Genomic DNA, 15942 nt, shown 5'->3' with positions numbered 1-15942 from the left:
AAAACACAAGCACAGGTGCCTTGTGCTCACATGAGTAATGATGGTACTCAGCATGCATGGTTAACTGTAAAAAAAATAAAAACATAAAAATTGAAAATTTAAAAAAACTTAATTTCTTGTTTAAATCGTAAACAGTCTGCACGTGCATATCAATTTATTATGTACGCGGCGCCCAATTATATACACACATATGTATGCATGTAGGCATATGTATGTCTTGCTTGTGTGTTTGTGTGGCACGCAAAAAAAAACCTTCCATTTGGGTCAATAAAAATTAGCATAGTTAGTCGCTAGTGGCGGTGGCACCGGTGGCCGCAGCGGTTGCGATGTACGTTTGTATGTATATCGGAAGACGGCATGCACTACAATCCAAATAAATAAATAAATCAATGAGAAAATAAACTAACACCAATTGAGCGGTTATTGCGGTTATCTCTGTTAATGTGCAATTTTCAAAAGATTAATTCCCGTTTGGTTGGTTTGTTTGGAAATTAAGCCAGCAGCAGATTTTTGCTCAGCGGAAATTGGTTTCCTTTTTTGATTTTCTTAGAATAATTCACGTCGATTATCAAAATGTGACCTCCAAATTTGAAATTAATTCTTAAACACGAAGCTTTAGCTTTTAAAATTCTTGTGTGAAANTTCGCATAGCAATTTGTTTTTGTTTCATTGAGTTGAGCACGTCCTTTTTGTGTTTTTTTTTTGTTTTGAAAAAAAAATAATAATAATAAAAATAAAAAATGGAAATGAAAACCGAGCACGAATTCGCTGGTATTTGTAGGCTTGCTCTGTATTATTTATAAAACACAAGCACAGGTGCCTTGTGCTCACATGAGTAATGATGGTACTCAGCATGCATGGTTAACTGTAAAAAATTAAAAAATATAAAAATTGAAAATTTAAAAAAAACTTAATTTCTTGTTTAAATTGTAAACAGTCTGCACGTGCATATCAATTTATTATGTACGCGGCGCCCAATTATATACATATGTCTTGCTTGTGTGTTTGTGTGGCACGCAAAAAAAAACCTTCGATTTGGGTCAATAAAAATTAGCATAGTTAGTCGCTAGTGGCGGTGGCACCGGTGGCCGCAGCGGTTGCGGTATACGTACATATGTATGTATATCGGAAGACGGCATGCACTAAACCCAAATAAATAAATAAATCAATGAGAAAATAAACTAACACCAATTGAGCGGTTATTGCGGTTATCTCTGTTAATGTGGAATTTTCAAATTTTCCCTTTGGTTGGTTTGTTTGGAAATTAAGCCAGCAGCAGAGTTCTGCTCAGCGGAAATTGGTTTAATTTGAATTAGAATAATTAACGTCGATCATCAAAATGTGACCTCCAAATTTTAAATTAATTCTTAAACACGAAGCTTTAGCTTTTAAAATTCTTGTGTGAAAGTTTGAAAATAGTTGGACTGAATTCTTGGTTAAACCATCAGCCAACATCCTTGCGTAAAAAAAACAGTTGCCAAGTTACTGAGAGACTGACTCTATCACTTTGCATGCCCATAACTTTTATTTTTTTTATAAAAAAAAAACGCGATGGTAGCTCACTCGTTGCTCGGCAGACGCTGCCCTAGTCGGCTTTGCGTGACAGGTGCGTAGCAGGCCAGCTTTTCGTTCGAAAATAAATTTATTTCGAATTCTCCGTATGTAATTGGCTTCAGGCCCACCGCTCCCTGATCGCTCTATCCGACCACCAACCAAAATGTCAAATAAATTCTGGGGTGTCGTCACATGTGACAAGTTGTGCCACAAAACGCAGATTTGTCATATTTGTTGCGAAATTTGTGGCAGCAAATGTCGAAATTCTAAAATGTCTGTAGCTAAATTTCACAGCTAAACTGTCAGCCTATTACGAAATTCTAACATTTTGTTACATTCTAAACCGACAAACATATGTACTCGTATACNACATCCTTGCGTAAAAAAAAAAACAGTTGCCAAGTTACTGAGAGACTGACTCTATATCACTTTGCATGCCCATAACTTTTATTTTTTTTTTATAAAAAAAAACGCGATGGTATCTCACTCGTTGCTCGGCAGACGCTGCCCTAGTCGGCTTTGCGTGACAGGTGCGTAGCAGGCCAGCTTTTCGTTCGAAAATAAATTTAATTCGAACTCCCCGTATGTAATTGGCTTCAGGGCCACCGCTTCCTGATCGCTCTATCCGACCACCAACCAAAATGTCAAATGAATTCTGGGGTGTCGTCACATGTGACAAGTTGTGCCACAAAACGCAGATTTGTCATATTTGTTGCGAAATTTGTGGCAGCAAATGTCGAAATTCTAAAATGTCTGTAGCTAAATTTCACAGCTAAACTGTCAGCCTATTACGAAATTCTAACATTTTGTTACATTCTAAACCGACAAACATATGTACTCGTATACAACAACACCACGAAATATCCGTTTAATGTAACCACGAACACATCAATTCCGGTTGACTGCCGCCATCCGCCATCCGCCATCCGCCATCCGCCATTCGCCATCAGCCACAGTACAGTCACAGCCCGCCGTCAGCAGCTCTCAAAAAGATTAGTGGGTGGAATCTGTCTGTCTGTCTGTCTGTCTGTCGCAAGGTGGTAGAAGAGATTTCTATGCATACAAGTCTGTGAATCTGTGAATGTGTGCGTGTGTGGCCGTGTGTCGCTGCGTGCATTATGAATGAGCACATAAAATAAGTAGAGTAACACATAAACATACATACTATTTATACTAAATATGAAGGATGTTGAATGGGCGTTGGCAGCAAATAAANAACATTCTAAACCGACAAACATATGTACTCGTATACCAGAACACCACGAAATATCCGTTTAATGTAACCACGAACACATCAATTCCGGTTGACTGCCGCCATCCGCCATTCGCCATCAGCCACAGTACAGTCACAGCCCGCCGTCAGCAGCTCTCAAAAAGATTAGTTGGTGGAATCTGTCTGTCTGTCTGTCTGTCGCAAGGTAGTAGAAGGCATTTCTATGCATACAAGTCTGTGAATCTGTGAATGTGTGCGTGTGTGGCCGTGTGTCGCTGCGTGCGTTATGAATGAGCACATGTAATAAGTAGAGTAACACATAAACATACATATTATTTATACTAAATATGAAGGATGTTGAATGGGCGTTGGCAGCAAATAAACGCATTTTACTGTGCCTTGTCATTAAATCACTTGAACGTTTTGGAGAGTCATTAGGCTAATTCGACAGTAGGCAAAAGAGCGCATAAAAACCATAAAAAAAAACTACTAAACATACATATATAACGGTATTCAAACATACATTGGCACAAAGCGCTACAATGCGGTAATATTGGCTTCAGATGATTTTTTTCTTTTGAGATACATAAATACATTGGCTGGCTGCAGCGTAGAGTCGCGTGAGTACAGATTTCCCTATTTGGTTGCTTTGATGCCCTGACTAGCTGTATGTTTGTAAGTAGGCTACTTGTAACGCTGTATACTGACGTTTAGAAAACTAAACCGAAGAGAATATGTTACAGGTGCTTACACACACACTCTCAAACATGTAATGTACGAAAATACTATTACGCTACGGTTAGGCTGACTTCCTTGAAAGACTTGCTCGGCTTGCAAACGTGCCTGCAGCAAATATCTGCTTTTGTAACTACTTTTGTGTAGGAGTGAACTCAATGTTGCAATCAGATATCCACAAAGTGGTAAATGACATGGCCCAGTGGGAAAAATTTGCTTTCCGCTGCTGAGTTAAAATATTTTAGAGGTATCTGCAGGAGTCAAATTTAAAGTTTACATAGTACATGCATTCGTACGTAGTACATACGCATTGGCGCAGAAAAATGAACACAAGACCAGTAGCTCGTTTCTGTAACAATTCTCTACCAAGGCGAATAGAGATATNACTACTAAACATACATATATAACGGCATTCAAACATATGAACATTGGCACAAAACGCTACAATGCGGTAATATTGGCTTCAAATGAATTTTTTCATTTGAGTTACATAAATGCATTGGCTGGCTGCAGCGTAGAGTCGCGTGAGTACAGATTTTCCTGTTTGGTTGCTTTGATGCCCTGACTAGCTGTTTGTTTGTAAGTAGGCTACTTGTATCGCTGTATACTGACGTTTAGAAAACTAAACCGAAGAGAATATGTTACAGGTGCTTACACACACACTCTCAAACATGTAATGTACGAAAATACTATTACGCTACGGTTAGGCTGACTTCCTTGAAAGACTTGCTCGGCTTGCAAACGTGCCTGTAGCAAATATCTGCTTTTGTAACTACTTTTGTGTAGGAGTGAGCTCAACGTTGCAATCAGATATCCACAAAGTGGTAAATGACATGGCCCAGTAGGAAAAATTTGCTTTCCGCTGCTGAGTTCAAACATTTTAGAGGTATCTGCAGGAGTCAAATTGAAAGTTTACATAGTACATGCATTCGTACGTAGTACATACGCATTGGCGCAGAAAAATGAGCACAAGACCAGAGCAGTTCACATTTGGAGCATAGTTAATTTTGTTGTCTTGAGCGGTTCATTCCTTCTTAATTTTGTTCTACAGTCCAACAGCATTTTTGGGGATGGTATGATGCCAACTCAGGATGAAAGATCTATAAAAAGACCCATAAAGTAAGTAAAACCTCCAAATATTCTTGTATTCTCCGATAAATTTTTGTATGGCTATATTAAGTATCAGAAAGACTGAGAAAAGGGTTAAAATTCATATCGGAGCGAAATTTGTAGTTTGGGTCATATAGAAAAATTTCACGAAGAAAAATTTTGTAGATGATTTTAAGCCATTAGCTCTCACGAAAGCGTCGTTTCGGCCTCTTTTTTGGAAAGTGTGAATAAAATGGCATTTATTAGGTCGCTAGAGGGTTAAAATGTTTTAGAAAATAATTCGTCGGAAAATTTCACAGCGAGTATTCTCAGACAAAGTCGTTATAGAAAGAATGTAAAAGTCCACAGGAAATAAAAAAAAGAAAGAAATATTTACACTTGAAATATGCAGCAACTTTTTATGCGTTTTATCATTTGTTCCCAGGGACCGAAAATAAACGGTAAAGGTTTTTATTTTTAGAACATTGCAAAATCGTTATTTGTGACTTTTATTTTTCCAATCAATAATTATCGTTAAATTTGGATTCTTATTTTTTTCGGTTCGAATTTCATCGTTATTTTTTGGAAGAGAAACGCAACAACAATTACATGGAGTAAAAGTTCTGAACTGAAACGATGAATCCACCTCTCTAGAAGAAAATAATGCTCATATTTTTGCATATTTTTTCAAAAAAATTTACAGCAAAAGCAAAGTACCTTTTCAAGCAACAGAAATAATAAAAATCATTTTTTGAGATTTTTATTGAGAACTGCCTGCCGACATCCCTTAAATTATAACACTTGCGATACCTGTGTATTCATAAAAGGTGTTCGCGAAAGATTCATGTTGACCCCTTTGTTTGGATAGTCTGAATAAAATGGCACTTGGAAGGTCGCAAGAGGGTTGAAATGTTCCCGAAAATCATTCACCGGGAAATTTCACTAGAGGTTTTCACATGCGGACATCTTGTGCGACTCAGATTCTGATAATAGCGATGATTGCGCCTAACCCTCGAAAAGAGCTAAAAAAATGTCTGCATTATTTGCTCCAAAACTCGACCATTTCTCATTTGGATGTTTTCCATTTTGGCATAACGCTGTGCCATTCGTTTTACATCTTTTTAACGAACGTTTGTTGGATGTTAATGATGTGGGTCGCAACCATACCTTTTTCGCATTTTCCTGTCCCACACATCGTCTTATTGCTGCTGGCTGTTGCTCTCAAAGTTGATGACTTTGATTTTCATGTTGTCTTTGTTGCTGACTTGTTAATGATACTAAACGCTATTACACATTTACAAACATGCCCACATATTCACATACACACACTCCCGCATGCTTGTTACATGCTAACAAGGCACTACAGCAAGGACAGCAGGAAGAAGGTTGTATTAGTGGAAGAGTAACCTTTCAACTTTGCTTTGCCACAGTGAAAAAATGTGATACGTGGCTGAGTAGTCAACAATAGTGTTGCCATATGTCCCGTATTTGCCGGGATGTACCGTATTTTGCATTAAATTTGAAATTTTTAGGCGGGACAAGATTTTTACCGTATTTTCGACAAATTTCATTATTGTTTTCAACCTGCAAACTTCTACTCAACATGATCATGATTTAACGCGGCTATTGTGAGTAGGTCGTTAGCAAGCATTATTGCATGCAACTCTGCAAGAGAAATTTAGCTAAACAATTTCCGTTGATTTTTTTGAATTATGTGGAGGGAGTTGCGAATTTTCTCCCATATAATGCATGAACAAAACTGACTTTTATATGGAAGAAAATGCGCAACACTCCACAAAAAAAACTCAATTGTAATTTTAAGCGACTTGAAACTTTCACTTTATTGTACTAAAATTGAATTGGCTATAAAACCGCATACTCCAAATCTTTGTAGGAAATCTAATTGAAAATATCGAAATTTTTATGATTTTTTTTTTTAATTTAATTATTTTTTGTGAAATATTTGCAACTGAAACTTTTATTTATGTGGTATCTGATACAGATCGACCCATAATTAAATGAAAATTATTAACAATAAATAAATGAAGATAAGTTGCCAACGGCAACTGAATTTTGCTGCTATTATTTTAACCGCAACATTATCTCTTATTTTGTTTTTATGGTTTTGTCAATTATATGTTTACGTACATCAATATTTTTGTATAAATTAAAAAGTGTTGCCATGAAATAAACGAAATTTATCACATGTTTATAACTAATCTGAGCATTACTTCGTTGAAATGGATCACTTTTGTTAATGTATGGTTCGTAGTTGGGCTTTTAAAGCAAATCCTTAATTTCGCAATTGTCCCGTTAAATTTTTGTAAATACCGTATTTGTCTCGTAAGGCTGAAAAAAAATCTGGCAACACCAGTCAACAACCAATTCCTTCTTCACCGGTACAGCGTTGCGTATACGTAACCTGTCGTGAGCACAATAACATTTGCTTTGCTGTCACTTGCCTTTGTTGCAAAAGTGTATGGGCGAGCAAGCGCCTATTTTAAAGCGATTTTCATGGTGTTGCGTAAATATGTGCGCCGCATGCAAGTGGAACGATCCCTGCTGCCACATTTTTTAGCACGCTTATAGAAAGCTCATCAGCATTCCTACCGTATTGTAGAGCTCAGTTTTATCATAGTTTTTTTTTTTCCTTGTATGCACTCAGTTCTTGCTCCTATATAAGCCATCTGGACTGGATAATAGTACTGTGTCAATCGGTAATGAGCAAATATAGTAGCTCAAATAGTAGTTTTTGGCGCTGCTCATATATTTACATAGGATTAATTTTTTCCATTTTTGTTTTGAAGCAAGCATGTATTTTCTACTGCCGAAAATTCAAATTTAAGTGGCGTATTGGAAGTTTCATGTCTGGCTGTGATTGGCTGCACAGTGGTGTAAAAGTTCGTAGTCGAATAATAAAATAGGAAAGTCATGTAAATCACAGAATTTAAAATTAATTTTCGTCGTTGACATCTTTCCAACTCGTCCAGCATTAAATGTAATAACAGTTTACGTTTCAGCTAAGTATGTACATAAACATACATAAATATAAGCAAATATGTGAGCAAACATCGCTTTAACTTCACCCACATTCACGTTCCCATCCACATCAACGCCAACTCTAAATCACAAAACTCCGCCGCTTCTAAGCTTAAGGCTACGATTTTATTTACTTAACCTCTGTGCTGTTGCTGCTCCACTTTAATATGCGAATGTTAAGCAGCTCGCATTTAAACGCTTCAATGCACATGCTCCTGCAGCGCTTTTGCTGAACTTTTAACCGTAATGTTTAGCATTTAGCTTTGCTGTTTAATGAAAGAGGTATTCAACTATGAGTACATATGCATATTGCTACTCTCGCGAATAAGCGGCGCTAAGTCTTTGCCTAAGCGCTTCTAAGCGGATTTTTTTTCGCAAATTTTCGTTACACCATTTTTGACTTTAGGCTAGTGTGCCACCTAACAGCTTAAATCACATACGCATGCATATGTGTGTGTGTGGAGCTTAAGCCGCATTCGCTACCCGCCTTCACTTAAGGATATTTTCATTCAATCTTTCCTTAGGCATTCATACCATTCATTTTCTTTCGAATTCATTCTTTTGCTGTACTGCAATGGTATTCAGTTTTGAATTCTTCCATTCACTACTTTTCTGTGGTTTTCTGTGCCATTTTGCGCGATGCTGCTGCGGCCGCTTTTGTCAAAACGCTGCACAAGCGAGCGACCGACTGGCTGAGTGAGCGTTGCCTGCCTGTATTTATGTAAGTGCCTTTATTGACATGTCATCTTAGTTCAAAGAACCCGTCGGATCTCAGCTTTTATATTCGCCTCGTCTTTGCATTATTTTCTACGATTCGCTGCCTCTTAGCCCGCCAGCTTTGTGTGCACTCGGCATTCAGTATTCAACATTTAGATTTCGGTATTCTACGGTGGCTTAAAAGTTCAGTGCTATTTCGAGTGTTAGTTTTGGCGGCGGCTTTACTATGTAGAGTATGAACCTTACTTACCCTTTCGCCTGTAACCGCGCACCCGCCATTGATTGCATTCTTACGCTGCTGGCAGCGAGTAAGCACTGCAGTGCATTATAAACCGACAATATTACTTCCATGCATTCATTCCATCATCTGTGCGCTCGCATTCATATTGCTTTATGTGTAAAACCACTAACGCTTCACTGCCTGCAATCTAGGATTACATGGCCGGGCAACACTGCGTATGAGTGATGTTGGGGGGTTTTTTTTTTATTGGTGCCCATCTGCGCTGGGATTTAAGAGTGCAATGCAATGCTTAGAAGCAAGCCTGTATGAATGCGATTTGATTTGGGGGTATTTTTTGTTGTGGCTTTAGTATATGCCAGCTAAATTTGAAGCTTTGAATTGGCAAATATAGTTTCATGTCGGTTTATTGGTCAGCATATACAAATGTATTTTGTGTATGTATCTGCCCCTCTATGAGATTGAATAAAATAGGAATAGAAGTGCATACACTTAACACTGTTATTAATGAAGGCAGCGACGCAAAAAGAGGTATTCAAAAATATTTTCGATGCAGTAATGTGAAAAAAACCTTTAAGACTTGGGTAAAAAAGTTTTAAATTTTACTACTTGTTGGCATTATTCAATCTTCTAAGCTTAGCTTTTACATACAATCGAGTTTTAGCGGCATATTTTTTGGCGTCAATAGTAATTTCAGCGAGTTTAAGCATTTCGTGGGAATATGGCAGTTAGTCTTAATGCCCCAAAATAGCACATCCAAATGATTGTAAAATTCATTTTAGCAAAAAAACAAAATTACAAGTTTCTCGGGCATCTAAGGTTGCATACTTTCAGGCGCACTACTTGCTAACTAAGCAAAGAGGCAAATTTTTTTTTCTAGGTTACCAGTACATACGCCTAATTTTCATCTAATTAAAATTACTCCGACTAATTAAACCTCTCATAAATGATAACAGATTTTTTCCATCTACCATTTATTTTATTTATTTCACGCAAATAAAGTCATATTAGTACCTTGGGGCTTCCGACCAACTATGTAATTGAGTTAAATATTCCTCTTGCAAATTTCACAAATTCTATGCTACTTTCAAATATGTTGCAAATTAAATGTAGGAATTGTAGCAAACTCGAATTCCCACAACATGCCCTCTGCGTGTCATAAAATGTGTGCGCGTAGTAGACGTATTTTCATTGAGGATGTGCACTAAATAGCATCGGTTATTCGGTTGCCTAGCAGGGGGATTAGAACGTTTGTGCAAAAGACCCAAACACCCTTCAATTGCTTGTTTCAATTTCTAGACGAAAAAAAGGTCTATTTTCCACGCGAATCCCCTATCATTCTATTAAAAATATAGCGATTATACTTTCGGTGGTTACACTTATGGTGGTGACCACTTATAACAAGAATCAACAAATAACAAAGGTTTACAGCAAAAATCTTCTATGGATGCCACTCCAATCCCTATGTAGAACCGTATATGCATAATTTTTCGATAGGCCTGATAGTTTTTGAGAAACTAATTGATAAAAAAAAAATATGAAAAAAAACAAAACAGTCATATTTTAATTTTTTTCCAGTTAAAGTTTGATTTTTTTTTGTATTTTTTTCATCAAGAAAGCAAAAAAATATATACATATATTAATTAATTTCTCAGAAACTATCATGCCTATCGAAAAGGGAATTGTACACGGTTTCATTGGCTTTCATTTGCTGTTTTTCGTATTACGATTGTTCAATTGGTTTGTAAAATATACGTGATTAAGCGGAACCACTATTCTTTTAAGCTGAATAACGCTAAATTGCTAATATCCCGAAAACGGATTCAGAGAAAAAAATTTACTCGATTTTCGGAATCACCAATCAATTCTACATTGGAATTGGATAGTGGCATCTGGAGAACAAAAACAAAACTAAAATTTGTGATCCAGCGTAATTAGTCATAAATTCCTGAAATATTTTCCACAAAGGTAATGAAAGTATCCACGGAAGTATCAAGTGGCTTATTTACATATCGCTGAAAATATTAGAGCAATTCATCCAAACGCGCAAATGCCTCCCTCGTAGCCATGTATACATCGTAAACTTATTTAATTTTGTACGAAAAATCGGCTTATTTTCAACTTGCAACTTGTTTAGTTACAAATCTATTAGTATTCGCACTTGCCACATCCCTAAATTCGCCGGATTTGACAGTCACTTGTCAAGCGACTCGCATCGCTCATACGCCCTGCTGTACGCTCACAGTGCCATTGCTCTGGCTGCTGACTGGCACTTGCAAGTAGTTGCAATGCTGTTGTGTTGGCTGCTGTGCTGCTGTGCTGCTCTGTGGCCCTCAGTTATGTATAATTTATGCAGCCATACTAATTGTAAGTTTGTTGTAAATTGTTGCAGACACAAAATTATTAAATCAGCTTGTAATTAAAATGTTGTAAATAAGCCACAACATATGGGCAGCAGTAGGCGGCACTGGTGCGTATTGAGTGCCAGCAGCAGCAGCAGCAACAGCAGTGAAGTGTGAAAGTTCAACTCAATTAAAAGTCAGTTACTTTGTGCATGTAGTAATTTGTAAACAAAAATTTTCAAAATAATTTTAATCAAATTGAAAATGCTGTCGCTGATTTTATTAATAATCGCTTACATTCCTTCTCTTTGCAGGTACACCATATTGGATGGCACCCGAGGTGGCCGCTGTGGAGCGCAAAGGTGGCTACAATCAATTATGTGATATATGGGCGGTGGGCATAACGGCAATTGGTAAGTTCACTTATGTATGTATATCATTTGACATGGCACGTTTGGCGTAAATACAAAAGTCCAGTTAGTTCTGCAAAAACCTAATAACCAACCGTACTTCGAATGGGGCGTAGTAGCAATTGTTCGGGTCATAAATATCTTTGAATACCCAAGGAATGCCTCTCTCAGATGTTTGTTTTTCTTGTTGTGGTGCCCGGCTGGAGTTGATACCTAAGTTATTTCACTCTTAATGGGGTCACTCGCCACAACAATAATTTCAATAAACCACCAACCGAACTAACTCGCTCGCTCGCTCGCTCACTCACTCACTCACTGCTGAATGCCACTTTTTACGGTGGTCGTTTGTTCGTGCGTAAAGGCTCTGTTATGCATACTTGGCATTGCATGCACTGCTATACCATTTTTACGTAGAAATCAAAAACCAACAGACTTTTACGTATGTAATGCTGTGCGTTGGGTAACCGCTTACACGCGAAGCTCATTTAACAGATTCCTTATGTGACAACTCTCAAGCAATGCCAAGTATGCATAACAGAGCCTTAAGTGTGTAGGCGACTGTGTGCTTACGATTTATGCAAGTTGTGTGTACATACATATGCACACATACAAGCAGGCAAGCGCTCAAGGGGCCTCATCGTGACGCAGCATTAATTTGCTTAGTACCCCATCTTAAGTCGCAAATTGTATGCCTTTCAAGGCTCTATAACAATTAATTCTACTTAATTTTTATTGGCGATTGCGCCTGACGTTTGTCACAGCCAATAAAATTTGTGCGAAATTTTATGATAATTTTTGCCAACGCAGACGCATGGCGTTTGCGAACTAAAGTACTACTTAGTGTTATGTAGGAATGGTAGTCTTTTTTCTTTAGATTGTAGATTACCCTAGCGATTCGCTAATCTCGTGGCCGCATAATGTGGCAGGTTTTTAAGAATCACAAAGTTTTAATAAAATTATACACAGTTTTTTCTAACGAAAGCAATCGATAAACACCTCACCCACTGGTCGGTCTATCCTCTTCCTTAATAATTCGTATTGTTTATAGTTTTGATTGACGTTCTTCGTTTACTTTCCATTTTTTCAGAACTTGCTGAACTACAACCGCCAATGTTCGACTTGCATCCGATGCGTGCGTTGTTCCTAATGTCGAAAAGTGGTTTCAAACCGCCCACATTGAGCAACAAGGAGAAATGGAGTCCCACCTTTCACAATTTCGTAAAGACGGCGCTGACGAAGAATCCCAAGAAGCGTCCCACCGCCGAGTGTCTGCTAAAGCATCCGTTCGTGCAGGGCGAGATGTCGGTGCGTGTGGCCAAGGAGTTGCTGCAAAAGTTCTTGAGTCCAAATCAGCAATTCTACTACTATTTGGATGGCGAGGAGGAGGTGAGTGCGAAAGTCAATTTGTATGCTACGTTATGCGTTTGTGTGAAGTTACGATGTATATAAGAATCTGTCAAGTATACATGCATACTACATACTTACATACATACTTATGTATGTAGCTTCATCCAGATAGACATGTGAATGCAGTCATGAGCTACAGAAATGTTTGAGCACTCGTAAATGTGGCATTGCTCCACAGTTTCCAAAAAGAAAGGAAAATATTTGAGAGGAAAACCACGTACATGCCCAGTCAGCAAAATATCCGGAGACGTATATGAAAATGAAAAAAATTCCGCACAAAAATCGGATATTTCATCCATTTTCGTTCGTTCTGTTACCCACTAAGGGCCGGTTTCTCTATCTCTGGTTAACACTAATCCGCCGTTAAACATAGTCACCGACGTTTTCGACTCCCTGTTATATGCATGGAGTCAGAACGTCGATAACGATGTTTAACCTGGGAGTTAGTGTTAACCAGGGATGGATAAACCGGCCCTAAAGTGTGCATCCGAACCAATCGTACATATGTCTAGAAATGTACCAAAAATAATTGTGAAATAATTGAGAAATAGGTTCGGCCAAAAATAAAAAGAAAATTTTCGAAATTGCCTTGCAAAAATACTTTAGACACAGGCGTGCACGGCGAACTTTTTTCTGGTTCGGTTTAATGTACATACATATATGGTAAATACGGGTATGTATGCAGGGTGGTGTGGAAATTCTCGCTTTATTCCCAAATGCTCATTTGGACGGACAAGTAATATTTATGGCGCTATCGAACTTTTGCGATTGACACTCGAAATAGCTTGCGACTGCGTTGGTAATATTTGGCGAAAAAGAGTCAAAAGTGTTTTGTACAATCAACTCTACCATGCATCTAGTATTTGTCGGCAGCGCACAAACAAGCATACAAGTGAGTGATGCGCGTAGTGCATGGCGTGAGTTGTACAAGATAAATGTGACTTGGTTTGTGGAATGTTTTCTGCTTAGATTTTCTAGAATCGATATTCCTTTGTGCGCCCTCGTCGATGATAATATTTTTTTTTGGCGAGCAGGCAATAGTTACTCCCTACGAACACATACAAGTGAGCAAGTGAGCTTGTCGTATACAATTTTTCGTAGTCCTCGAGCACTTTTAACCAATATTACGGTTATTTGTGGGACACTTTTCGCTGGTCGGGTGCCAGCGTCGCACTTTCACTAAATGGCATTTTGTTTGTAAAAAAATTTCTGCCAAAATCTGCTTCCCATTTTCAATAGCAGTGAAGTAGTTCTTTTTTTGAATTTTCACACACACACACACACAGAGTGGTTTGCTCTCTCACAGATTATTCTCGCCTTACGCTTGTCGTTCCTGCACTCAATTAGATTTATTGATTGTTAGGTAAACATTTTAGATGTATCTGAATGTGGAAGCCGAATAAAAGCATACACACTTGTGCACGTACAAAATTAGTTTTATTTACATACATATATGCGTGTGTGTGTGAGTATAGAGCGCTGAGTGGGTTCGTAAATGGTCGCCATGAAGTGGGTTGGCGGTAAATTAAAATTTTAAAATAACTGCTGAGGAGCATTGTTGCGTTTTTGGTGATGGCGATGGCCTACATATGTATGAATATTAATTTAGCTATGCTTCCGCTTCGCTGAATGCTACAAAATTTCGGTTGAATTTAACCACTAAGAGCGTGAACTGTATTTTTTTTTTTGTTAGTTTCATTGGAAGCACTTTTACTTACTTATGTATTTGTGAAATCATTCAGGCATTTATGCGTAGGATTTTAAATTGGCATAGTGTATGCGTGGATGAGGAAAATTTTTGCAATTTTCGGAATATTATAATTTTTAAATATACATTGGCCTACGAACATACGTATATACATACGTATTTAGTATGTTTAGTCCTTAGACAGACAGTCAATTTCTTTCTATATAGGACAATTTTTTTGTACCCTTTATATGTATGTATGTACATTTGTCTTTTCTATTCTAAGAGCTTTTATTGATTGCCTAATAGATTGCTGCAAATTTTATCAAAAGGCACTTAGAAGTGGATGATAATTGCTTGTAAATGTAATTTGAAGTATTGCTATTATATTTACGAGTATGTACGTTGTATGGCCAAGTCCGATATGGTGTATGAGTAACGTTATTCACATCTTATTCATTTATTCATCGATTTTCATCGTCAATAGCTTGATTTTATTTGCAAAGGAACAGGCTTTAATACTATCATACACATGAAAAAATTACAAAAAATCTGCTATTTTCTAAATTTTTTCCTTGTTAGAGTTTGAAATTTTTTTCATAAAAATGCAAATATCTTGGGAAAATGTCCTGATCTAGATAAACGGCATACAGTTCAGTAATCTTCGACGCAACATTAAGTTTACGTATTTTGGCGTTTTCTTGTGTCATTTCAAAACTTGAGATTTTCCCTACATGCGTCTCCCAAATCAGAAATAAATTTAATAATAAGGTATATTTCTTCTAACTAATTACGCGTTGAAATATATCTATTAGTTTTTTGTTTGTAAGCTTCCGATCGCGAACGTACGATTTTTCCATCATTTTTTATACCTTTTATGAACATGAAATGGTATTATAATGTTGGTCCGATGTTTTTAAGTAAGAAGAAGATACCCACATAAAAGTTTGCCAAAATGATCAAAACGCGGAGCTGAGTCGATTTAGCCAAGTCCATCTGTCTGTCTGTTTGAACGCAATCTAGTCCCTCAGTTTTCGAGATATCCGACTGACATTTGGTAGGCGAGTGTATTTCTATAATATATTAATCAGTTGTCGGAACCGCCAAAATCGGACCATTTTAGTTTTCGGTTACGTGGAAAGGCTCATTTGCATTCATAAATAGAGAAAATAATGAAAAATTAATCGATAAAAATCTATTTCTAAATAATTATTCTACCNCACACGGAAGTGGTGCAACGGAAATTGTGCAACGGAAATGGTGCAACGGAAATGATGCAACGGAAGTGGTGCAACGGAAATGGTTGGGGATGACCGACTTCAATTCTCATCGATTTTGTTATCGATATTTTTCTCGATTTTCTAACCGATTTTCGTTATCGATTTTGTTATCGATTTTGCTATCGAAATTTTTATCGAAATTGTCATCGATTTTGTTATCGATATTTTTATCAATTTTACTGTCGATATTTTGTTGGATTTTACTATTGATTTTGTTATCGACAGAGTATA

At 37.4% G+C, this 15942-nt stretch overlaps 1 protein-coding gene across 1 annotated transcript in view; it reads left to right on the top strand.

Moving 5' to 3' along the window:
* hppy (MAP4K3-like protein hppy) overlaps positions 1-15942 on the top strand; it is a 58321-nt gene that overhangs the window by 23165 nt on the left and 19214 nt on the right. Inside the window, exons 4-5 of the mRNA XM_017619830.1 lie at positions 11242-11340; positions 12425-12723. Coding sequence (XP_017475319.1) covers positions 11242-11340; positions 12425-12723 — 398 coding nt within the window. The remainder of the gene's footprint in view (positions 1-11241; positions 11341-12424; positions 12724-15942) is intronic.

This window comes from Rhagoletis zephyria, unplaced genomic scaffold (genome assembly GCF_001687245.7).
Source record: "Rhagoletis zephyria isolate East Lansing unplaced genomic scaffold, Rhagoletis_zephyria_1.1 Rzeph_scaffold_01968, whole genome shotgun sequence".
NCBI lineage: Eukaryota > Metazoa > Arthropoda > Insecta > Diptera > Tephritidae > Rhagoletis > Rhagoletis zephyria.
This window is presented reverse-complemented; position numbering and strand designations above follow the sequence as displayed.